Source organism: Balaenoptera ricei, chromosome 3 (assembly GCF_028023285.1).
Source record: "Balaenoptera ricei isolate mBalRic1 chromosome 3, mBalRic1.hap2, whole genome shotgun sequence".
NCBI lineage: Eukaryota > Metazoa > Chordata > Mammalia > Artiodactyla > Balaenopteridae > Balaenoptera > Balaenoptera ricei.
In genome coordinates, this window is record NC_082641.1 from 165065770 (window position 1) to 165092578 (window position 26809).

Genomic DNA, 26809 nt, shown 5'->3' on the forward strand with positions numbered 1-26809 from the left:
TCACTTTGCCGTGTGCCTGAAACTAGCATAGCATTGTAAATCAACTATACTCCAATTAAAAAAAACAAAAACAAAAACAAAAAGAAAAGGAAAAAGAAATGCAAGTTCCGGGACTTCCCTGGTGGCAGAGTGGTTAAGAATCCGCCTGCCAATGCAGGGGACACGGGTTCGAGCCCTGCTCCGGGAAGATCCCACATGCCGCGGAGCAACTAAGCCCATGTGCCACAACTACTGAGCCTGCGATCTAGAGCCTGCAAGCCACAACTACTGAGCCCGTGTGCCACAACTACTGAAGCCCACGTGCCTAGACCCCGTGCTCCGCAACAAGAGAAGCCACTGCAACGAGAAGCCCGCGCACCGCAATGAAGAGTAGCCCCCGCTCACTGCAACTAGAGAAAGCCCGCGCGTAGCAACGAAGAGCCAACACAGCCAAAAATAAATAAATAATTAAAAAAAAAAAAAAAAAGAAATGCAAATTCCAAGAAAAAGGAATGATTTAACATTTCTGTTAGGACTTCCCTGGCGGCACAATGGTTAAGAATCTACCTGCCAATGCAGGGGACATGAGTTCGAGCCCTGGTCCGGGAAGATCCCACATGCCACGGAGCAACTAAGCCTGTGCGCCACAACTACTGAGCCCGCGTGCCACAACTAGTGAAGCCTGCAAGCCTAGAGCCCATGCTCCGCAACAAGAGAAGCCACTGCAACGAGAAGCCTGCGCACCACAACGAAGAGTAGCCCCCGCTCGCTGCAACTAGAGAAAGCCCTCACGCGCAGCAATGAAGACCCAACGCAGCCAAAAATAATAAATTTTAAAAATAGGGACTTCCCTGGTGGCGCAGTGGTTAAGAAACCGCCTGCCAATGCAGGGGACACGGGTTCGAGCCCTGGTCTGGGAAGATACCACATGCCACGGAGCAACTAAGTCCGTGTGCCACAACTACTGAGCCTGCACTCTAGAGCCCGCGAGCCACAACTACTGAGCCCGCGAGCCACAACTACTGAGCCCACGTGCCACAACTACTGAGCCCACGTGCCTAGAGCCAGTGCTCTGCAACAAGAGAAGCCACCGCAATGAGAAGCCCACGCACCGCAACAAAGAGTAGTCCCCGCTTGCCACAACTAGAGAAAAGCCCATGAGCAGTAAAATAAATAAATTAATTAAAAAATAAATAAATAAATAAACCTTCTTAAAATAAATAAATAAAATTTCTGTTAAAGAAAAGCATTCTTTAAATGGTTGACGAAAGCATATCACTAAGGTATTCAGATTCCACTGGCGACATTTTAAAAAATGATAACCATTTTATTTTTAAATGTTAATATTTATAATTCTCTGGAAGTTATATCCTCTGCAACTATAAAGAGCATTTTGCCCTTTTTCTTTTCTCTTTTTAAAATAGTTGATTCACATTAAACATATGTAGCACTTACGTGTTACATAAGTTTCTTATTTCATATATTTCACTTAATAAACTGAGTTACAATAATTTAATATACAATTGATTAACAACAAATGCATTATAATTTTTCATAAGCTTAAAAACTTAGGATGAAAAGTTCAAAATGTCAACATAAAAATATGTGAGGCGGGGTTCACAATGTTTCAAAATTATTTAGTCCAAACACCCAGTATCAAACACAAAGCTTTTCGTGATATGACTCCTACCTTTCCAGTTTTATCTTCCAGCCTCTCTGGCACTTTAAGCCTTAAATTCAAAGATTTACTCACTGTCATAATTTTGTGCTTTTGCCTAGTTTTCCAAAGGAATCAAAATCCTATTAGATGCCCCCTGATAAGAGCTCAAGTCCACATGCATATTAGCCTATTAAATGTTTGGAAATGTCCTAAATAAAGGAAACTTTAAATCTGTTTATCCCAGTGTCACCCAAATTTGCTCAACTCTAGAACTCTTATAACAGCCCATGAAATTAGCGTTTCATGTAACACCCTTTGGGAAAACATCTGGCAAAATATTAAGACCCATTTTAAAAGTCAAGTCTTTAAAGCTTTCCAAACTTCACCCAAGGGGCATCCCTTTCCTGGTATTCCCACAGGCTTTTCAGCCCTCGACAGGGCTTTGCAATGAACTGTTTACCATCTACTCCCCAACAGACTGCATGACACACAGGTCTGGCACCACCACAATTTCTGGCTCCCAGCAGGAGCTCAATGTTGGTTGAACAAATAACCAACTTAAAGACAGAAATAGAGACTTCCCTGGCAGTCCAAGTGTTTAAGACTCTGCTCTCCCAATGCAGAGGGCACTGGTTCAATCCCTGGTCGGGGAACTAAGATTCCGTTGCAGAGCGTGGCCAAAAAAAAAAAAAAAAAAAAAAAAAACCACAAAAACCAAAAAAACAGGAAATGAAGAAAAGGAGTGGATAATTCCCAAGTTTCTACTTTGAATGACTGGACTAGGGAAAATACTCTGAACAAACAAGACTGGCAAGAAAAAGGGAGAGTCCCTTTTGGACATGTGGGAAATCAAAGTGGAAATGTCCGGTAGACAGCTGGATCTGAACCTTGGTAGAGATATCTGGAGAATCTCATTATTATAGGTGATAGACGAAGCCATGAAAGAATCAATGACAGGGACTTCCCTGGTGGTCCAGCGGTTAAGAATCCACCTTCCAATGCAGGGGATGCGGGTTCGATCACTGATCGGGGAACTAAGATCCCATATGCTGCGGGGCAACTAAGCCTGCAAGCCACAGCTAGAGAGCCCACGTGCCACAACTACTGAGCTTGGGCGCCCTGGAGTCCGCACACCACAACTAGAGAGAAGCCTGCGCACTGCGACGAAGAACCCGAGCGCCACAATGAAAGATCCCGCATGCCGCAACGAATATCCCACGTGCCACAACTAAGACCCGACGCAGCCAAATAAATAAATATTAAAAAAAAAAAATCAATGACATTAACCCAGGAAAAGAAAACTGAGTGAAAAAAGTAGAGAATATAGTTGGTTGAGGACCATGAATGTCTAAAAAGTGTGCAAAGAAAGTTTCTCAAGCCAAAAAAACTGGAATTCCCTTCAACTCCTCCCGTTTGCCCCCATCCAATCCATTTAGTCCATCAGCAACCTCTGTCACCTCTGCCTTCAGAAGCTGTCCAGAATCCATCTCCTCCTGTCCATCTGCACTACTACCACTAGCCCCAGCTTAGACATTGCAAAAGCTTTAACTGCATCCACTCTTGCCCAGACCAATCCCAGACATCCTCCATCTAGCACCAGAATGGCCTTTAAAAAATGTTAGATCATGTAATGTTGCTGCTTAAAATTCTGCTATTGCTTCTCACTGCACCTGATCTGATCCTTGCTTACTCATACCAGCTGCATACCTGCTGCTCTGGCCACACTGACCTCCTTTCTGTTCTTCATACAAGCTCAGAAGGTTCCTGCCTCAGAGACTTTGTGCTGGTGGTTCTCTCTAACTGGAATGTTCTTTTCTGAAACTTTCAGCTGATTCATAACCTCCTGTCATTCAGGCCAAATTAAGACAGAGCTGCTACTACCATATCTAAAGCTGCTGCTACAAATCACTCAGTATCATATAACTCTAAATTTTTTCTTAGCATTTATTATAACTTAAAATTAATTTAAAAAATTATTGATCTCTCTCCATGAGAGCAGAGTTTCAATCTGTCTTGTTCACTGCTGTATCCCTAGCAACTAAAATATGCTCTGGCCCATAGTAGGCACTCAAATATTTGTTGCATGAATTAATAAGGGAAAGCAGGAAGGAGACAGAAAAAAAGTCAGAAAGCTGGAAAGAAAATCAGAAGAGAGTAGAAGCTAAGAGAAGAGTCTTAGGAAGGAGGAAGTCAAAAAGAATGATGACTAAGAAGCCACTGAATTTGGTAATTCCATCTTTGGTGTCCTTTAAGGGGGCAGCTTCGGAAAAGTAGAAGAGGTAGAAGGCAGATTACAATGGGGCAATGAGTAAATGGGAAGTGCAGTGGAAAGTGCAAAGGGAAGGAAGGAGATAGAATACTATTTTGAGGGTGAGAAAAGACAAAAGAAAGGAGAATATGTGCTCCTGTTTCAAGCTACAGGGAAGGACCCAGTGGGAAAGGGGATACTGAAGATAATAAAAAAGGAAAGATGGTACTATGACAAGGTCGCAAATGTTACAGGAAGAAATGGGATCCTAAAGCCACATTAGTCATCTTTTCTCTAAAATTATCCCACATGATTATAGAACAATGTCTGTTTTATGTTCAGAATATCTACTCCCTGAAAATAATTTGTTATTTACATAATTCCTACACAAGTTCGGTCTACAAAATCATTAAAATTTCGCACATCTTTCTTAACTCTTAGAAGGTACACACTGGGGTGTCTGGAGTAGAGAGCCATGTGTGCAGTGCTCTCACAGGCGGTTCAGAGAACCAAAGTTTTAGGGAGAAAGAGAGGACAAAAAGAGGTATGTATGCAAATGATAAAGCAAATGGGGCATGATGATGACAATGGGTAGAATCTAAGAGGAGGGTATGCAGATGTTCTTTGTACTATTTGTGTAGTTATGTACAGATAAAAGTTAAAAAGAGAGAGAAGAAAGAAAAAGAGGAAAGAAGAGAGAAAGGAAGGAAATTACAGATTAACATTTTTCATTAACTTAAATGCAAAAAATTCTCGATAAAATATGAACATTTTGAATCTACAGATGTATAAAAAGAGTTCTTAAACATAACACCAAAACACAATTCATAAAATAAATGATTATAAACTGGATTTTATCAAAATTAAATTTTTCTGTCCTGTGAAAGATCTTATTAAAAGGATAAAAAGAAAAAGAAAAAAAAAAAAGAGACAGAGAGAGAGAAATACTGCATGCCTAAACTAAGCAGGAAAGGCAACTTCCATGAATGGTTGGCATGCAACCGTCAAATTTCTTGGTAGACTATCGCAATGACTTAAGGAGTAAGCAGCAAAAGTGTGACAATGGTGGATAAGGGGATGTGGCATAAACCTTTACAACATTTTACTAAAAGAGGGATTTCCCTGGTGGTCCAGTGGCTGAGGCTCTGCGCTCCCAATTCAGGGGGGCCCGGGTTCGAGCCCTGGTCAGGGAACTAGACCCCACATGCATGCTGCAACTAAGAAGTCCACGTGTCATGGCGAGGATCCCGTGTGCTGCAACTAAGACCCGGTGCAGCCAAAATAAATAAATATTAAAAAAAAAAATTTTACTAAAAGAAAATGTTCAGGCTATTGTAGAAGACTATTTTCATGACAGAATGAATGTATAAAGTGAGTGGATAATTCTCTATTATCTGGCATCCTTAATACAAAGAAGCCAATCTGGACTTCCCTGGTGGCACAGTGGTTAAGAATCCGCCTGCCAATGCAGGGGACATGGGTTCGATCCCTGGTCCAGGAAGATCCCACATGCCGCGGAGCAACTAAGCCTGTGTGCCACAACTACTGAGCCCACGTGTGACAACTACTGAAGCCCGCATGCCTATAACCCGTGCTCCGCAACAAGAGAAGCCACCGCAACGAGAAGCCCGCGCACCACAATGAAGAGTAGCTCCCACTCGCCGCAACTAGAGAAAGCCCCCATGCAGCAATGAAGACCCAACGCAGCCAAAAATAAATAAATTTAAAAAAAAGTCAATCCTGTCATTAGAAAACTACTATTTGGTTTTTAATGAGCACACACAGTATGAAGAAAACCTAATGAGGTAATTCCTTGACAATTAGAGTAGGAAAAAGTCTGAAGCACTGTTTCTGATCCATCTCTCACAGTATCTACAGTAGGAAGATAGTGGTCAAGGTTTTGTTGTGGTGGAATATCCTAAGAAGGGGAAAAACATAAGCAGAAGGTGTACTCTACTATAATTTGACTTGATTCCTTTTCACTTGTACAAATGGTTTACCGATGGTAACTTTGCTATGAAATGACTGCCTAAGAGTACTACAGGACATTTGGAAAAAAATAGGAATAATATTCCTTATGTAAGGAATATTAATTAGATCATATACATACACAGAATTGTCAAAAATAACAATGACTAAGAGGCACGTTCTCCCCTCCATTTCTCTGGCAAAGCTGTGCTCTCTCTCCAAGCCAAAATCCTACCAAGGCAAGGACTCTCCCCCTCTCTGAACTGAAGGAGCCACTAAAACGGAACAAGCCACTGTGTTCTTAGTGACACTGATCTTCCATTCCTAAAACCCCACTCCAAGGCCAAAGAGCTCACCTAGAGTCACTTGGAGACTGAAGTGAAAAGGGTCCCTCTTCCTAGTAAGGAGGCTGAAGAGCAATTCCATTCTAAAGTTTAACTCATGAAATCCATGGGTCAAGGTTTAATGTGATAAGACATCAACATAACATGGCACACCTAATCACCCAAAAGAATGACTGACAGGCCAGACTCAAGTTCTAACACACTCAGAATTAATTTCTCTTCAAACAGCACGTCCAATTTCTCTCTAGTAGTTTAGGACTAAAAATATCATAGGGGATCTAAGTTCTTAGTCTCTTTAAACAAATTGAATCACTACTAATATACATTCTAGGGGGTGTTCAAGGTAACTATGTGTGTGTAAAATTGAGATTTTTATGAGCTTTCACTATTTACTTACACGGAATTACCACCGACAACTCTTTTTTTAAAATAATTAATTAATTAATTAATTTCTGGCTGTGTTGGGTTTTGTTGCTGCGCGTGGGCTTTCTCTAGTTGCAGTGTGCGGGCTTCTCATTGTGGTGGCTTCTCTTGTTGCGGAGCACGGGCTCTAGGTGCACAGGCTTCAGTAGTTGTGGCATGTGGGCTCAGTAGTTGTGGCACGTGGGCTCAGTAGTTGTGGCTCACGGGCTCTAGAGCTCAGGCTCAGTAGTTGTGGCACACGGGCTTAGTTGCTCCGCGGCATGTGGGATCTTCCCGGACCAGTGCTCCAACCCGTGTCCCCTGCATTGGCAGGCGGATTCTTAACCACTGCGCCACCAGGGAAGCCCACCCCCATAACTCTTAAAAGTCTTTCCTTTGACTGTGAGCTGCACTCCTCCCTGTCTCCCAGGGCTTACAGTCTGTTTGCAAGACATGTCCTAAACTAGTATGTGACAACGTGCTTAAAATAAGTAGCACAGACAATACATTTCCTAAATGTTTTGACAAAGGAGATTCTAACTGCTGTGGGGTAGGGTGGAAACTGGTTTTAAAGTGGAAGATGAGATAGACCTGAAGGATGTCAGGATTCTGAAAGGTGATGGGGGAGGGTCCTGCAGGCAGCCTTTCCATTTATGAAATATTTTTCACATCGACACTCACTTCTTTTGAGTCTTATAAAAATCCTAGAGGAAACCAAACACATCCTCGGTTTACAGACAAGAAAAGTGAGGATGAGAAGACTTGACTATATAAGACTTGATAACAATAAGCAATGAGATGTCCAGCAGCCCAAGCTAGTGTGGGAGAGAATCAGGAAAATAATTCAACCAGAGCATAGGGGCTGTGACAGACCTAGCACTTCAAGGGTGAAAGAGACTGAACACCTGGAGACTAATTAGGGAAGAGTACTGCAACAGCCCAGGTGAGACCTTAACAAAGGCATGAATTTAAAAACACACAGAAATTAAATTGGTAACATTTGTTCTAAACTTTAAATTACCAAGAAAACAACAGCAAGGAACCTTATAATCAGTCTCAGGACGGAAAACCTCTAACCAACAAATTTCCCGAATATCTACTGAGAACCCAAAGGGCATAATAATTTACCAACAAACTCTAATATCATCAGAGGTTTTAAACAGGCTTATAATGAAAACTGGCTTTGTCAACAGTATTTCTGGAATCACAAATTCACAAATTTCAGGGTTGCCTAAATAAAGAATACCTTTGTACACCTCAATGAGCAGTACTATGTCTTCACTAAGATTTCCAAAGATTCTTGATTTTCCATGAAGAACAGTTTGGTCAACTAAAGGCCGTTTTATTTCCATATTTAAGCCCTGACCCTGCAAAGAGCAAGGACCCAATGAACATTTGCAGAATAAATGAAGCCACTATCACAGGCGACTTTAATGCCAGTCTGTTCCAAAATAAAGATCTCAAAATTTCGGAATGCAGTCTGGAAGAAAAACCTTTCACCGACAGTTCGCCAGCCTTCCCACCCGGGACCTTAATGTAAGGTCCTTAGGGTCATGTTTTCCCAAAGTAACGCCACAGTGCCATTTCCCGCAGATGACAACCGCTCAGTCCCTGCCATGTTAGCCTCCCCCAAGCCAGACCAGAGAAGTTGCGGGCACTGGGGAAGTCTCAAAGGGCCCTGGGCGGCGTCAGGGGCAGCATCTCCCGGGAAGAGGCTGCTCCCCGAGCCCTACTCACCGCGACCGGGAGGCCGTGCTCTGGGCCATCGGCGGCGTCGAGGCGGGGGGCCGGGGCGGGCGCCGGGGCCGGGGCCTGAGCTGGGGCCGGGGCGGGCGGCTGCCGGTGCTTGCCGGCGCGCTTGGCCTTGGCCTGGATGCAGCGCTGGTGGAGGGCGAAGGTGTGCTGGCGCTCGAGCTCCAGGCGCTCGGGCGATACGGCCTCATAGCGGGCCTCGCAGGTGCTGTGGTGGCGCCGGCACAGCTCGATGCGCCGGCGGAGGCGCTCCATGACCGCGCTGTGTCGCGGCAGCGCGAACTCCGCCATGGGGCAGGTGGGCAGCACCATGGGCCGCGGGCTGCACGGGTCGGGCCCGAGGCGGGCCTCTCGGGGTCGGCTGGCACGGCAGGCTCCGCTCCCCGCCGGCTGCCCGGCTGCCTCACGGCCACGCCATGGCCCCGCGAGCTGCGGAGCGGGCTCGCGCGCGGCGGGGGTCTTCCTCTGGCCCCGCTCGGCCCAACCCAGGCAGTCGCTCGCTGCCCACCTCAGGCCTCGGCCTGTCCCCGCCGCCCCGGCCCCATTGTTTTCCGCGCCGCCGCCGCCGCCATCTTAAAATTGTTTTCAGGGCTCTCGGAAAAGGGCGGGGCTCCGGCAGGCGAAAGCGGCGTCACAGCTGATGAACAGGGACTGCGGCCAATCAGACAAGGAAGAGCGGGCCGCCCGAGGGGCGGGGCCTAGCACGCAAGAGGCGGGCTGGGGCTGCTCCCGTGCGCAGTTTAAAAGGAATTCTCAAGTGAGGCGGAGGGAAGCAGGTGGGCGGGCTTCAGTCTTCCTCACCCATGTTAAGTGACCGACAAGAGCCGGCTCTAAACGCCGCCTCACGCGGACAGGCCCTTCCGGGTCCGCCGCGGAAAGACGGGCAGTCGGCGCGGCGTAACCCGCCAGATCCAGACGCTCGCCTGGCACCATCGCGCTTCATCATTTGATTCCTCCTGTAGCCTCTTAAATGTGGCTTTGATGAGCTAAAAAGTATCCACGGGTTTTCAGTGTCAGCTGTTTTCATTCGACCTCACGGCTCATATTCAGCCTCACAATTGGTAAGAATTGTACACGGGTGAGGTGAAGGAAGGTTTCCTCTTGCGCTGTTCTGAATCATCGAGACTATATAATCTTCCCTTATATAAAAGTTTGAACAAATTTCAGAAGTTCAATTACTACAACAACAAAAGCCCTAGCAGACATGAAGAAGAGGATGGGAAGGAGCCTAGCTCCTTTTCGGGCGGGGGGTGGGGTAGAACTGCAAAGGATGATGCCTCAGTAAAAAAACAGGGAGCCTGGCCTGCAAGCTTTACATTTAAAAGATGGTCTGTTAGGTAAAACTGAGTCTCAACAAAATACAACTAAAGACAATTACACTCTAGTATTATACCTAGTACGCAAAGGGAGTGGGAGACTGTAGGGGAAAAAAACAGGAGCAATGAAACTACAGACCGTCTCTGTTGGGCCAAGAGAAACTAGAGACAGGTATTGGCACCCTAACTGCTAGAAAGTTAAACAGGAGGTGCCAAAAGGCTGCACAATGAGACACCATAAACAGCTCAAACTTTGGTACAGTAACTTATTACTAGGCCAATGAAAATGTTTTATTTCAAAATCAGAAGAAAAAATTGAGTCCTTATTCAAATAGTACTTTTCATACAAATGCAGTAAAAAATACAAGTGGCCCACCAAGGCAAAAGTGCTTAGGGCTCATGAACGCCATAACATAGTCTTGCTTTTACCATTCTTCAAACATAAATTTTACACCAGAATTAAATTTCTTTTCTAATGGGAAATAATCGTAACTAGGAGCAGTACATTTTGTGTACTCTTCAGTAAGCAATTCAAAAGCCTAATAATACTGCATAAAAAATAGTTATGGCCTAATGTTCAAAAATATCCCTGAACTATGTAGGAATATATAAAAGATGGAGTCTGATTCTGAACAAAGATTTATTTTCTAATAAATGTTTAAAAGTCGAATGGTTCCCATAAATCTCAAAGAATAATCTACAAATTACCCTTCCCTTTCTGAGCTGCTATACCTATTATAGAACTGAAACATACTGAACCCCAATCCAGAAGGAAAAGGATGCAAAGCCTACTTTGAATTATATTCAAATCCACGTGGTGAGACGTAGTAATTATTTCACCGTCCATAATAGTTTCTGCATATTAGCAAATTTCATGTAGTAGTCAATTAAAGGAAGATCAACCCACTATTGAACCAGTAAAACACAAATTTAAGGTTATTATGAAAGAAGGTCAGTCAAAAGCAGATGCTTCACACAGGGCTTTAATGTAATACCATTTAGTAACGCAACAATTTGAGAAAAGTGAAGAGTATTTTATGGATGAGAGAAACTGAGGAACACATCTGATGGAGTGGGCATTTTACAACAATGGGACAAATAACCAGCATGTAAAATCATAATGTAAGTGCCTTTTAAAGAGCTGAATACTGCTGCTGGTCATTCATTAATGTGTCAGACTTCTAATCAGAAGGCTGCACCTTCAACAAAGAGTGAAAAGAAAACCAAGAAATGACTTTTTGTTTTGTCTGTCTTTTTTTGGACAAACGTTGCTAAATTACCCTTGGAAAGGCAAATGAACAGTCTACTGATTTATACTTGTTATTCCACAGCTCAGCTGGAAGAAACCGTAATGTCAATGGAGGGTGAAGAAGGCAGATTTCTGGAAATGCAATGATCCCACACACTTGCTTCAAGGAGAAACCTGCAGACATATTTTCAGGTCTTGCTAAGTAACTGTTTATTTGCACTCAATACATTTGGGAAAGTCTGCTACATAGCTAAGGTCACTGTGACCACAGAACAACAGATGAAAAGGATAAAGCACTGAACAGTAAGAAAAATGCATCCCACCCTCATAAGAATTTAAGTGAACCAGTAAAAAACTGAAGATAAACAAAATAAACAGATACAGCCTTCATCTTTTATGAATATACTTCCTCCCCAATATCTCCCCAATATAAACACTCTGGAGTGTTTATATATTCAGTGCAAGGAACAGTATCATCGGTACATTTGAAACACCTCTGAAGAAACAATAAAGCTAAAAAAAGAAATCTAATTCTGAATACATTTCAGTGTGGTGTAATAATGATGTTATTACACTATAGTGATGGGGGAGAGGCTCTGATAGCACCCATCTGCATTCCACATGAAAAAACAAACCTAATATCATTTCTTAAAAATTCTACAAGCCACATACTTAAAAAAAAAATGTGAACAGGACTGCTTTATCATGTAATCTAAGACAGAACTGTTACATGAACTGCAAATAAAGACTTAAAAGATTTAGCAGCTACAAAAATCAGAAAACTCATGCTAAAAGTCACTCCTCCATAAATACTTTTAGCCTGTGTTCAATTACAGTCAATTCTGAATTGGCTCGCCTCTGGATTAGACTTCTAAAGTCTTTACACGGAGTAAAAGAAATGGTAAAGATGAAGGACACTATTCTATCGTGTACTTTGACCCTGGAAAGGTGTGGGTCTGCTTAATAAAGGAAAAAGAAACATACACATAATCACAGTAAAGCTTAACACTATGCAGAGCTCATAAGCATTTTCAGCAACGGACTGCAAGCTGTGCTGTGAAGACAATGCATAGCAGAGGAGAAAGCTGGGAATTTGGGGAAACTGAGAAGGTAAAAACAGTGTCAACACAGTGGAAGATGTGATGAAAACATCTGCATCTACTCTGGTAGCGTTCCTTAAGAAGCCACCTGCTTGAGAAGGCTGGAGCCCAGACACTCCCAGGGTGTGACGAATGAATGCCCGAGCGCCACGTTATGCCACCTCCTCCACTAACTGCAAAGCTGTCTGGGAACTGAACTGTTCCAAAGGCTAAAGAACACACATACTTCATGGCCTAACCAACATCAAGTGAAAAATTTTTTTCTTTTTGTATGTCTATTTTTAATACAATTTTAACAGAACCTTTATATAAATTTGGGCTTCCATCCAATCACTCTCCTCAATTTCCTTAGGAGGAATTGAATAATGGAAGCAAGCAAAACAAGATTATAACCACAAATGACTGCACTTTAAACATGATTATCAATTTTAAGGGACAAAGACACGTGAATGTTTTGTAATACCAAACTTAAGAAACAAAATCAGTTACTTCAAATTCAGCCCCCTAGCATTTTTAAAGGTTGGTGTTATTTCTGCATGGACAGATTAATATATTAAATTAAGCCAAGATTTTTAAAGACTGACAAAGTTCTACCACTCTATTTTAAAAAACAAAGATGTTTAAAAACAAAAAAATACAAGTTAGTTGCTTCATGTTACATTTCACAACCATTATGTTAAATGCTTTCTTTCTACAGAAACAGGGTCCTTTATGTCACAACTGCAATTATTTACTGCTAGATGTTTAAAATTACACGGGCTAGTGTTCAACTGGAACCTGTTGATGGTGACTCTGAAGGTTTTCTGAGTTTCAACCTAAGATGTGCCAGGTCCTCTCCTAGGACCCACACTGCAGGGGAAGGGTAGGGAGAGGAAATCACAGATCAAGTTCTTAAGATTGTTTCACTCTCTTCGTGGCTTTCTGTTTCTTGGTGATCTGTTCAAAATTTCATCCTCCTGTTGGTTGAAAAAACAAGAAATTCACTATAATTAGCATATTTTTTAAAAAAGTAAAAGTTCACCAAGTTTTCAAATGAGCCAGGCTGAGTATAACCCATCTGAGGAAAAACAGAAAAAGAAAAATGATTAGAAGGAAATGCATCAAAAACAATGTTGGCTCAAAGGTGGTGGGATTGTATATGCTCTAATTCAGTCTTTGTTTTCTAAATCTAACCTATAAGCATTTTCTTTAAAAAGGATCAGACACCAGGCTTTCACATGTTATCCTGCTTAATCCTGAATAATCTACTGGCCTGTGGACACATTAGTCCCACTTTGAGGCTGAGAAAGCAAAGATTCATGAGGACTAAAGGCTATCAAAGCTAAGTCCCATATAAAACTCAAGACTACAAGCCCAGTGCTCTTTCTACTCTACACACACTTATTGTGTGAGGAAGTTTGGGGAATATAAAAATAGACTGGTCCCTACCTGAAAGAACTCTGCATTCTAGTTGAGACAGAATACATCCACTGAAAATATAAACAGCATTGACCTTTATCAATAGAAGGGCAGAGTTGTGGTAGCTGTAAATGGAAACTGGGTAGTTTCCAGAAAGGATCAGAATGAAACAGCAGTGCTTAGAAAAGGGACCTTGGTAAGAAAGGTGTGAACTATTCTCTTTCCCTCATACCTCATATCCAATCCACCAGAAAATCCAGATCAGAAGCTCACATCCTTCTCTCCTATCACCCTGCTCTGAGCCACCATATCTTGCCTGGATTATTACAGTAATCTCCTAACTAGGCTCCTTGATTCTCCCTGGTCTGTGAAAAACATAGCAGCCAGAGTAATCAGATCTGATCACTCCTTTGCCCCAAAGCCTGCAATGGCTGCCCATTTCACTAGGAGGAAAAGCCAAGCCCCTACAACAGCCTAGGAGGCCTCACCTCATCTGGAGCCTTCCCCATGTTCCTTTTCTCCACCCTCTTAATCTACTGACCGTACTGGCCATCTAGGCTACCACTTCAGGCCCTTGTACCTGCTGTTCTCTCTGCCAGGAATGCTCTTCCCATGGACATCTCCATGGCAAAGTCCTTCATCTCTTTCAAGTCTTTGCTCAAATGTCACCTCTCCACTGAGGCCTACCTACCATCTTTAACATTACATACAACCCACCCCGCCTCCAGCATTTCCAATACCTTTTCCTGTACAACTTTTATTTTTCATAGCCCATTGCTTTTTAACATACTGTTCATTTACTTCGTTGTAACATCTACTGCTTACTGTCTGTTTCCTTCCACTAGAATTTAAGTTCCCCAGAGGTAGCGTATCTTTGTCTGTCTTGTTCATTAACAATGCCTGGCACACAATGGGTACTCCACAAATGTTTATTGAATGAACGAAAGAATGACTCCATCAGCAAGAGGGACAAAAATTTTAGAATGCAGTGATTTGTCCAATAAATATTTTTAAGGGCACAGTGAGGAGAGGTAGATGATGAGACAGAACTGTAAAATAATAACCTGAAGTTGCCATCTTAGAAAGCATTTTGTTAGTCTTTCCTTATCTTCTGTTTATTACAGAAAACCATTTTCAGCACAGAAAATACTTTTGAGATTCAGATGTAATTTGAAATTTAAAAATTTAATTTTCTAGTGATAAGAATTCCACTTTTACAAAATTGGCTGTAATGGAATTTTTACTGCCACAGCCACTGAAAATTACCCTATGAAAATACTCTCTACTTAAATGTACCTTCACTGAGTTGCTTGAAACATTAAGATATACTCTCCCCCTTTCTATTACCTCTGCTTTAGGTTTCCTATCTTCCTCTTCTTGACTGACAGTGCCACCATCTTCTTCAACATCACTTTTTTGCTTCTCTTCTAAGACAGAAGACAAAGTAAAACAACTGAGCAAAATCTTATACTTGTTTTTGGTTAACTAGAAAATCAGCATTAGAACACACCTCTAGAGTCTGAAACAATCTTGACAGTAACTTGCTTATAAGGGTTTGAAATGTCGTCTTAGGATGTTGGTTTAAAGCAGATATTTTGGGGTCTACTTCTTACCAAGTTTCTCTTCACCTTCCTCCTCCTCATCTCCCTTTTCCTTTTCCTCTTCCTTTTCTTCTTCATCCTCCTTCATATCTGGTTGAGGAGCATCAGTCTTCTTGTACTCCACAGGACTGGCCTGTTTCTGAAATATTCCCCCAAAGCATGACAGTTTTGTTCACATTTTATGTATTACGTTACCATATAATTACCGAAGGCCCATGAGCAAAGTTCTGTACAAAGGCTATATGCTGGGGTAGATACAAAGAAATGAGTAAGGTGGAATTCCTGCTTGAGAGCTTCCTCTTCAGTGTATGGTTCAAGGTAGAAGGAACAGTTGAAGCAAAGGGGTCAGGCAGGAATGTGCAAGTCTAACTAGTCAAAGGTGACTGAGGTACAGATATGCAGAATAGTGGTGGGGGATAAGGCTGGAAAGGAAGATTGGGGATCAGGTTACAAAACATCTTGAATGCAAGGTGAAGCATAATCCTCATTTAGTAGCAGTAGAGGGCCTAAACAAAATGATCTTTCTTTTGATTGCATATAACAAAGGCTAAAGAATAAGGCTGTATCAGCCCTACATGTGTTTTGTGGGGGAAGGGAGGGTAGGGATGCTGAGGGAGAAATGGATAATGAGATATCAAAGACTGAATTATAAAGTATATGAATAGAAACAGCTATGCCAGAAGGAAAAGCTAGTTCGTGCCCAGATGGCTCGGTTTTATATCTCTAAGTTGTTTTTTTCTTTTCTTTCAGAAAGCTTCTGCCAAATGTGAAGGAGAGTAATACAGTAGGCTAATACTATTAGAAACCGAGAGGCTAACAATCCTACTTCCATCTGGGCACAATAAATGGCCACTGAAAGTAGTGAACAGGGTTTCAGAAGTCAACACCAAATGTGACTCAGTCACTACTGAGCTGCTACAAAGAACCACCTCAGGCAACGTATCTTAGATATTTTTAACAATATAAGAGTGAATCAAAATAAAAAAACAAAACAAAAACAAACCAACAACAACTCATACCTTTCCAGAACAGCAGAAGAGAATGACAAGAAATACGGGCAGAGCTACAGTCAAAATGTAGACCACCCAGAGCCATGGGCGCTCCTCGGCTGCCTCAATCATCTGCCCCATTACACCTGGCTGAAAAACAAGACAGGACTCATTTCAAGTTTTGGCTTTTGACACTAAATATAGGCTGTACTGTCCCACTGTTCAATTACCGCATGGCACTACTCAGGCACCTTTTTCAGAGGATTCAAGCCTAGATGTTCACACAATGTAAAAAGGAAGTAAGAGAAAAACTTCAGTTTTCCTGCTCTCTTTATCATCAAGGGGATTTCCCCTTCCTAGGTGTGAAAGCTGGCTTCTTAATCACCTACAAAGGTTTCCTTAACCTCAGGGACCAGTGAATGGAGAATTTCTTGATCTCAATGTCTCTCCAATTCCCATCTTGGCCTTACGACCAATTATTTGAAAATTCCATTTATTGGGTAAACCAAGATTCAGTATTTAAGAGTGCATTAACATATATCCTAAATGGCAAATTTTGTTAAATATCTTTAAAAAAATTTTTTTTAAATTGAAGTATAGTTGATTTACAATGTTGTGTTAGTTTCTGCTGTACAACAAAGTGAGTTAATTATACATATATCCACTCTTTTTAGAGTCTATTCCCATATAGGTCATTACAGAATAGAATTGAATAGAGTTCCCTGTGCAATACAGTAGGTTCTTATTAGATATCTATTTTATACATAGTAGTGTGTATATGTCAATCCCTGTTAAATGTATCTTAACACAGTTTAAAAAAGAAAAAACCCTACATGTACCACAAATACAGACTCTAAAGCCATTATATTAGCCTAATGAAATCATGTCCAAAGCCCCAGTATTTTGTCTTTAGCAGACAAAGGTCACACTTTCTATCCCAACATCCCCAAATAAGGGAAAAGACAAATCTTGGAAGACAGCTTTTCACAACAGAAGCAATTAGTTACCTGTAATAAAAGACATAAATGCACAAGAAACAAGCAAGCACAAACCTCAGCAGCCCCGTCCGCAGCTTTCTTCAGACCCCATCCATCACTGGCCCAATCGTCAACTACTCTTCGATCACCAGAAATAATAAAGTTGTCAAAAAAAATGTCTGAGGTCATAGACCACAGTTCTAAACCAACAGCACTAAAAGGAGTCATCTTGAAAGGCTCCAGATCTTCAAAGAAATCTGGATTTGGTATTTTCCGGGGTTTCCAGATTCCCTAGAGAAAAATATTTTAAAAAATCATTTCAGATAATGATCACCACAAATTTATGGTGAACCTAAATAAGAATTAAGATGAATTCTGCATTACCTGCGAGTTAAGTGCTGACTTTGTAAAACATAAGTAACAGGAAGAAAACAATAAATGCTACTGATGCCTCTAAGACATCTGGACTCCAACTACTTTCAATTTCATCCATGACCTTGATCCAAACACCTTGCTCTACCTGGCACATTCCAACAGCCTCCACTCTTATCAACGAACAGCCTCCACTCTTATCAACTAACTGAGTGGGAGCATAAATCAGTACAGACTCCTTCAGTGGTGATTTAAAATGTACACAATCTTCAAACAGATATTTCACCTCAGATAACTACCTAGAGAAACAGTTAACACATATACTCAGACACTTACAAGGAAAATTACTGCAGCAAGGACTCTAAAAGCAAAAATGGCAATTCACCTAAATGGCCATCAACAGAACAGCTAAAGGGCAATTTTTAACTTACCTTATTGACTGCACAAGTACATTTAAAAACAGAAAAGTATATACATAGTGGATACATAGAGATACAGACCTACACCTTACATTTTGAAGTGTGACAAAGTAGAAATTGATGATTTTAAATAATTTGACTAGAACAGAAACAGAAGTGAGACCAGGGTCTGAGTTGTTACGTGTCCATAGTAAACTTGAAGCTTTAAAATATCACCACCTGTATTACCATCTCATTTGAGCCTCACAGTCTTTTTATAGTTGAAGATACTGAGGTCAAGCAATGAGCTGACTTGTGTTCCCTGACTTGTGGTCAGGGAACCAACGCCCATCATAATCCTCTATCCACCCTACCACAGAGATTGCCAAGTTGGATCCACATGGCAGCAGAGTGCCCAAACCACAAATTTTCCATTTTTTGTTTGCTTTTAAACACAAGTTACAAAGCAATTATTAAAGTTCTTTCTAGTTTCTAGGTTTACCTTTTCAACACTTAACATATAAGTTCTCTCTCAATTTTGAAGTTTACTTTGTTTTCAATTCAATAGGTTGAATACAGGGGATCAACCTGGCAGCCTCACTACAGACAAAACTTCTATCTGAACACAAAGAGATCTATGAAACCACAGAGAGGTACAAACCTGGTAGTTAGGATTGTCAATCATGGGCGGCTTCCATTTGCCCTTATAATTAGGGTTGTCAATCATAGGTCGCTGCCAGACACCACACCCAGGAGCCGACTCACACTTAGGGTTGGCAATCTGAGGAGCCTCCCATTCTCCATCCATATCTTCATCCCTGTGGAGATACAAACAAACTACAAATGGGTTCTGTGATGCAGGACTGTGAAAAGCTGCCCCAGGGCTTCCCTGAAATCCTGCAGAAATACTTTCACAATGTCGTACTACGGAGCATCATCTTATTTCCACATTTCCAATAGTAAGTGTTTCTCATGACAGATGCGTTTAAAAAAAGAGATGAAAATGTAATCAATTTAGTTTGTTGAGCTCTACACTTAAGTTTGAGCAGTTAGCTGTATTTAAGTATTAACTTTTACTTCAATAAAAAAGCAGGCAATTTCAAAAGTTAACTAAAGTTCATACCAATCCTCTGGCTTCTCTGCATCTGGATCAGGTACATATTCAGGCTCATCATCTAACCAGCCTTCAGGCTTTGTGGCTTCTTCATCTGGAATCTTAGCAGGGGCATCTTCATCCCTTAAACACAAAAGAAAAAGCCAATTACTGACAACATTGGCCAGAGAATCACAATGTGGTCCCACTTTGTGAATCTTAAACAGGGCAATCTAAAAATATGTAGGCCTTACTTAATCAAAATACTTAAAATAGTTCCTCCTAGAAATATCTAAAATCATATACAAGGGCCTAGTATGCAGAATATATAAAGAACTCTTACAACCTAATAATAAAAAGACAACTCAAGGGACTTCCCTGGTGGCACAGTGGATAGGACTCTGCGCTCCCAATGCAGGGGGCCCGGGTTCGATCCTTGGTCAGGGAGCTGGATCCCACATGCATGCCGCAACTAAGAGTTCTCACGCCATAACTGAGGAACCTGCCTGCCGCAACTAAGACCCAGCACAACCAAATAAATAAATAAATTTAAAAAAAAAAAAAAAAAGACAACTCAATTTAAAAACCAGCAAAGGATTTGAATAGACATTTCTTCAGACACAGAAATGCCCAATAAGCACATGAAAATATGTTCAACATCATTAGCCATCAGGGAAATGCAAATCAAAACCACAATAAGATACCACTTCATACCCAGTAGGATGGCTATAATAAAAAAACTAACTAAGTATTGGCAAGGATGTGGAGAAAATGAAACCCTCATACACTGATTGTGAGAAAGCAAAATGGTACAGCCACTTTGGAAAACAGTTTGGCAGTCCCTCAAAAAGTTAAACATCATTACCATATGACCCAGCAATTCCACTCCTAGGAATATACCCAAGAGAAATGAAAAAGTATATTCACCCAAAAACCTATACATGAATGTTCATAGCAGCATTATTCATAACCATAGCCAAAAAAGGGAAACACCCTAAATATCAATCAAATAAGGAATGGATAAATAAAATGTGGTATTATCCACACAATGGAACAGTCTTCAGTCATAAAAAAGAATGAAGTACTGATCCATGCTTCAACATGGATGAGTCTTAAAAACATCATGCTGAGCAAAAGAAGCTAGACACAAAAGACCACATATTATATTATTCTATATCCAGAATGGGCAAATCCAGAGACAGAAGGCAGATTAGTGGTTGCCAGGGGCTGGTGGAAGGGAGAAATAGGGAGTAACTGCTTCATGGGTATGGGCTTCTTTTTGGGTGATAAAAATGTTCTGGAATTAGACAGTGGTGATGGTTGCAGAACACTGCGAACATACTGTAAAACCACTGAACTGTACACTTTAAAGGGTGGATTTTAGCATATGAATTATGACTCAAACAGTTACTCTTAAAAGTTCATCAAGAAGTACCTAATTTCAAAGCTTTATGCAGTTACTGTTAGAGCCACTTTAGCTGGTAAGCAGAGACATCTTCTATTCTTGGTCAGGATTATGCTTGTTTTTGAACTTTGCTAGTTTAAAATTGTGTGAGAACTTAAACTTGTGTATCATTCAGCTGATCTTTCAAGCTGAACATTCACTTCTCCACCCCCAAAATAAAACAGCTAGTTAAGGAATACAATACTGAACAAGGCTGAGTCCAAATCTAATGTTCACCAAATACACAAATAAACTCACCCATTACACCAGTGCAGCATAAAAGTATCAACTAGAATTTAACTGTGAAACCTAAGAGGATACTTACAAGTGGAAGATCAGTTTTATCACTTCTCTTTGTTCACTTCCTGACATTTCCAAAAGTCACCATACCAGAGTTCAAAGATGGTCACATACAAGAGTACAACCCACCTGTTTTCTTTTCTTACCACTCTCCAATTTGCACCCTATGTAAAAGGCTACTCAATTTCCCTCACCCGTGTTAAGCTCACTCCTATTCCTCTACTTTTGCACATGATATTCTCCTTCAACCAGGGAATACCATTTCCCATCTTCACCAGTTAGTTAACTCTTGCCCACTTTCAGTTCTCAATTTGATTTGCCCAACTCCAAGAAACTACTGAAGTTAGGTATACCTGGTGCTCTGGTCACAAGTAACACATATTAGACCATTCACCCCATGCATGCCAACTTCAAGTGCCTGTCTCACAACTAGACTGGGAGTTGTGTAGGCAGCTGGTGTGCTTGTGGTTTTGTATTCCAGTGCCCAACACAGAGCAGAGATCTCATAAGTATTGTTTAAATAGGAAAAAGGTTATTTTTCAAATTAAAATTTAAAATTTTAGGACTCCAGCTTTAAATGTGAATTCACAGAAGCATTGGAAAGGCCAGGCCAAAAGACCCGAGGTTCTGCCACAAACCAACCGTGTCACCACAGGCAAACTCTATCATCAGTTTCAGCATTTGGTGGCTTGTAAAATGGTATGAGGCAGCCCAGATGATCACGATGGCCCTAGTGATCACTAGGTGGTCACTACTATTTTCAGCTATAGTAGTCTACATTTTTCCTAACATTTAGACTGCATCACAGATTATCCAAATTATCAGATTTCAACCACCATTCAATTGTTCAAGCCAAATGGAATGTATGAAATGCTCCACTGCATTCAAAGACAGGTCCCAAAGACTCACTCACCAGTCATCTGGTTTGACAGCATCAGGATCTGGTATTTTTGGTCTTTCATCCCAATCTTCAGGCTTCTGGTCTTCTGGGTCCTCAATTTCACGTGAAGGATTTACAGGAGGAGTCATGTCATTTAACAGATTCCCACTGTTTACAACAGACTGGTCCACTAATATTTCAAAACTATTATCTGGATTCAAGACTGAAAAAATTAAATGCAATTTAAAAAAGTTAATTAGCCACTCATTCCCAAGCTCTCTTTACCACAACACAAACAATCATATTTCTAACAGATAGCAGAGCATGGAGTAAAGACCTTGGGCGTTAGAACATGGTCATAGAGCCTTACGCAAGTTAGCAAGCTTTTTCCTTATCTGTAAGTCGTAAATGTTAGTTCTTCAGGTTTTTAGGAATTAAAACAAATGACAGGTAAAATTTTTACACACCAAAAGATTCCATGTATGAACATGAAAAACATCAAAAAAACCCAAAGGTACATAAACTAATGCAATATTGGTTTGACACAAATGGTTACACACCAGTCAACAGGCAAATAAGTTTATTTATTATAACTGTCCCCCAACAGAAAAAGCCCATTTCCTCATTTTTTGAGTTGGTATTACCACTATGTTGCCAAAATTTCAAATTACACAAAATTTCAATTACATGTGGTTTATTAAACCACGTGTCTACTCAGGTTGTACTTCTGGAATCCAGTGAAGAATGCAAACATAATTTTAAATCCATAAAGGTATCTTAAGTGTGAATTATGCTAAAGCCTGGATCCTACATCTAAATGCCTAATAGGCAACTGACTAGGTCACAGCACATCCAGAATACTATGGAAAATGACAGAGTACTATGCTGCTATCCTCAATGACAATGAAGGTTATCAATGGTATGTACTCTCACAGAAAGATTCTCATGCTTTTGTGAAGAGAAAAAGTGAAATATAGCACACTTAACTTTTAATAAAAATTACATGTGTGTCTATACATATATACATGTTTATTCACATATAGTCAAATACATATCACAGTGTTGATATTTCAGATAATTTTAAATGTCTTCTTTTTGCTTATTTTTTCCTTTTAAATTCCTATGCTGAATATATATTACTTTTGTTATAAAGAAGAAAGGTTATTGCATTCTTTAGGAACAGAGGCATGTCTATATGTGATCTCAAAGCAGCAGGAAAAACTTCATTAAATAAAAAGACCCATTCCAATGTCCAAATGATGAAACTCAACTGTCTAGGTGTTGGAGCATCCAAACAAGTTCAACTAGAAGATACTTTGAAAAAAACTGTACACATATTTCTACTGTATGTCCTATAACTTAACATCCCATCAACAATAAACAAAGGGAGGAAATGAAGGGTGAGGATCAAGCAAAGAAGCTCTTTATGGGACATACAAGCTTATTCTTAAAATTGTTTCAAACCCTAGCTCTCAATTCAACCTAAGGAAGAGATGTTTTAGTGCTGAGAAATTAAGTTCTTCTGACTACTAAGATACTAAGTCAACAGAGATTCTTACTTGCAGCCTTACAATCTTTAAATTAAATGGATGATAAATGTGTAGTGCCATAAAACCCAAAATTTATTAGTAGTTTTTCTTACTTAATGTATAAAGATGTGTTTTCTTATCAGTAAAATAGGTCTTCAGATCTGCATCTGGCCTCTTAGCATGCTTTTCTTCATATACACCCGTTTTGGGGTTTTTGTGGCGAAAGATGAAGTGCAATTTATAGTCCTCTCCACATTTATCTGGACCAAACATAATCGTGTAAGGGGTCTTGTCGTGGAACTGATCCTTCAGAAACAAAAATGGATTAAGTAACTCAAAGTGTTGAAAAGCAACCTTTCAAAAGTGTGATATGTCCTCTTATAAAATCCCAAATAGTGTCCTATTAAAGGAAAAGTTTATTCATTTATGAGGTTTGTATAGATACCAGTGAAAAGGAATAACCAGAAATTACTGGAAAATTTTACATAAGAATGTATGAAAGTGCTTAAAAACACAAAACAATGCATATACCTAGATAGTTACTGCTTCTTTCATAAAACAAAGAAATAAGTTTGCTAAAACTAAAAATTACACAGGACAGAAACCAAGAATAAAACAAAACAGCTTTGAAATTTACATTTCAAATAAAAAGCACAGAAATGTCAAAGTCAGTATTTCCAACCTCCAAAATATTTCAACAGCAGGAGAAACGGCCTTATTTTCACAGGTCTTAGAAAATTTTCTTTCCTTTTCTCTTGAGATTCTTAAAAGGTAGCTGTGGGTGGCCACATAAAGAAATAGCAAGTACCTACCAGGTTGAGCTCTGGGGTTTTGGAAAGTAGTTTCACATAGGCACCACCACATTCTATTCCATTTTGGAAATTAACCTCATACCTAATTTCAGAGAGAAAGGCAGAGACCATATGGCATTTGAAAGATCAAATTTCTTAATTTATTTCCCTTTCCCCCACTTTGGTCACATGTTTTATCACAGGTCATATGTGAAGATTCCATTTTCTACTGTTATACTTAACCAATGCCCCAAAATTAAATAAGTAAAAGAAAATTAAATCTTAATGCAGATTCCCAGTAAATACTGTTTGCAAAATCCAGAAGTTCATTTGCTATCAGTAGGAAAAATAGCTGATTTATTTCAAAATAATTTACTGGGCATGAAAAAAATGTTACATTACAGGATGCTTAAATACATCCTAAAATTCCTACTGTAGCATGTAATTATTCTCATAATTTTTTTTTACATAGAGTAATAGTTTTATAATATAATGTCTTCACTCTTCCTAGAAAGGGTCTATCAAGCAAGTGTTTCACTCACTGAACAATGAGAGGCTTGGTATCAAAGATGAAGGGCTTGTTCAGTTTAGCAGAGATAGCATGATGCTTGGCTCGAGACATCAATACAAGTCCTTTATCGCCTGGAAGTTTTGTTTCCTTCATTTCATCTACCTCCCATTTTCCTGCAAGACAACAAAAAAGGTCCCACTCCCTAATTACACCTCTGAAGATCCTGAAATCGTAACAAACAAAACTCCAAGTTGTGCAAATCCATCATACTGACAAATGTTTAACATGTTCCATTTACCTCTGAGAGCTGGTCTATTAATATTAAACACACATAATTGACAAATATTAGGATATGGTTTTTAAAAACCTATAGCACATTCATTCTACCAATGCCTAGAAAAGACCTTCCATTTCCAAAATACAGCACCATGGGTAATAAATTTTCTTTCCATTTTATGGTGTAAAAATAAACATTAAACAGGTCTAACCCTATAAAATATAATGGGACACACAAAGAAAGCAAACTTCCAATGAAAAATCTTAAAATGTATACATACTCCTTTTAAACTAGTCTTGGGAGATACTATGGAAATACATCAAACCTCAATCTGCTATTATATCTAAATCAAATGCAACTCTCACCATCATATTTGGCAATTTCGTCATCAGTGTCATCTTTCTTGGCTTTGGATAAAATCCACCTGTAATTAAGACATACCCCTAAATTAAGATTCAAATTATAGTTGGCCTGTAAAAAGAAACAATGTAAACAATAATAAAAACAGGAACTATCCAGCTCTTCTTAGCCTACCTAACCACTCTACTTTCAACTTTTAAATGTGTCATTCAAGTAGTGATAATATATTGTACTCAACTCAAAAACCTGTAAGAAAAAGTACCAAACCCATGAAATAATTTCACCTTTTAAGACTCAAGAGAAAACAATTTTCTCATAGAACAAAACACAGGGTGAAGGGAAAAGAAATGGAAGCAAGAACCACATGTTCTAAAACACTATTTTCCTAAATGGGACAAACATATAAAATAGTTAGACATTTCACTATATAAAATAATATCCAAAAAGGAATACACTATTCCATCATATTTATATGATGTCTGCCTCTAAGATTTTTTTCCCCTAAGAAACACTTACCCTGACAGAGTTCCTCTGTCAAAGCAATCAGCAAAATACACTTCCCCTGTTGGAACTGGAGCTTTGTAGGTGACCTGTGTTAAATATAAAAATGAATTAAGAATTGAAATATTCAGCAACACTCCTTTCTCAGTAGGATCTATTCTCTTGGTTTGCTTTCAAACTTTCATAGCTGGCCCTTGAATTCAATCCATATAACTTATCTTTGGGACAATATAACAAAGGCTGACAGAGAGATCAATAAAAATTTTAGCCAATTTTGCTTTCCCTGTGATAAGGATCCAAAATTTACCTTCATTCTCTGATAATCTCAAGAGGCAAAATGAATAGATTCAAAGACCACTTCAAACCTTTGGAGATGGAGGAGTGCTGGTATCTGCTTTCGGTTTTGAGTCTTCTACCTCTTCAATGACATCATCAAGGTCATCCTCAATGTCAATCACATCATCGTCATGTCCATCATGAGCCTGAACAAGAGCAGTTCCAAGGACCAGTAACACACACAGCAACCACTTCCCTTCCATGATCTAAATATAAAAAAGGGTACAGTTAAATGTATCACCTCCTTTTAAAAATTTTGTAAGACCACTAACCCCTCTCTTATTTAAAATTAAGGCTTTCAAATCAGAACTTTATTGTATTTCATTTTACAGATAAAGAAAGTGAACCCAGAATGATAAAGCAGTTTTCCTAAAATCAGTTAGTTAAAAGATTCAACTTCAATAAAAATTTCAAAATAAAGCTCAAACATAAACAGGTGTCCCCATACAGAATATCATGTTGGCTACACAAATTCAGGGTGTTCAGATACAATTTCAAACTAACTTCCTGCATTTGTAAAGAGCTCTATAATGGACAAAGCCCCTTTTACAGGTTAGTTCAAATGAGTTAAAACATTACAATGAAGTAACAGAGGAGCTAACTAGCCTCACATTAAACACTTAATTTAGATGCTGCTGCTCTTGTCCAAAGACCATCAAGTGTAGATATGGTTTTAAATTAGTGTTTTAAGGCTCAACAAAAAAATATATTAAACCACGGACCAGCTATCTTTACCTCTTATTTTCTAAGCCTGTAAGTGCCTTATGTATTGTATTAGACTGTCATGAATGGTAGTCGGTCCTTTTCCCAAAACCGCAGATCTAAAGATATAAAAACTGAGCCACATGGATGCACAAAAATATTTGGTAGTAGGTAGTATAGAGTTTCAATTCTCCAAGACGAAAAGAGTTCTCTCTGGAAATGGATGGAGGTGAAAGCTGCACAACAATGAGAATGTACTTAATGCCACTGAACTTAATAATGGTTAAGATGGTAAGTCTTCTTTTTTATATTTTATTTATTTTTGGCTGTGT

The 26809-nt window shown here is 39.8% G+C and overlaps 2 protein-coding genes across 2 annotated transcripts in view; both read right to left on the minus strand.

Moving 5' to 3' along the window:
- Positions 1-8894, minus strand: part of MAML1 (mastermind like transcriptional coactivator 1) — a 48014-nt gene extending 39120 nt beyond the window's left edge. Inside the window, exon 1 of the mRNA XM_059917907.1 lies at positions 8339-8894. Coding sequence (XP_059773890.1) covers positions 8339-8665 — 327 coding nt within the window. The 5' untranslated portion in view covers positions 8666-8894. The remainder of the gene's footprint in view (positions 1-8338) is intronic.
- Positions 8895-11103: 2209 nt separating this feature from the next.
- The window catches only part of CANX (calnexin), a 31308-nt gene continuing 15602 nt past the window's right edge, over positions 11104-26809 (minus strand). The window contains exons 2-15 of the mRNA XM_059917908.1: positions 25805-25981; positions 25455-25528; positions 24944-25002; positions 24333-24474; positions 23812-23893; positions 23113-23305; positions 21504-21693; positions 18877-18990; positions 18415-18571; positions 17059-17274; positions 16037-16156; positions 15030-15156; positions 14764-14843; positions 11104-12974 (exon numbers count right to left, since the gene is read on the minus strand). Of these exons, the coding sequence (XP_059773891.1) occupies positions 12921-12974; positions 14764-14843; positions 15030-15156; positions 16037-16156; positions 17059-17274; positions 18415-18571; positions 18877-18990; positions 21504-21693; positions 23113-23305; positions 23812-23893; positions 24333-24474; positions 24944-25002; positions 25455-25528; positions 25805-25978 (1782 nt within the window). The 5' untranslated portion in view covers positions 25979-25981 and the 3' untranslated portion in view covers positions 11104-12920. The remainder of the gene's footprint in view (positions 12975-14763; positions 14844-15029; positions 15157-16036; positions 16157-17058; positions 17275-18414; positions 18572-18876; positions 18991-21503; positions 21694-23112; positions 23306-23811; positions 23894-24332; positions 24475-24943; positions 25003-25454; positions 25529-25804; positions 25982-26809) is intronic.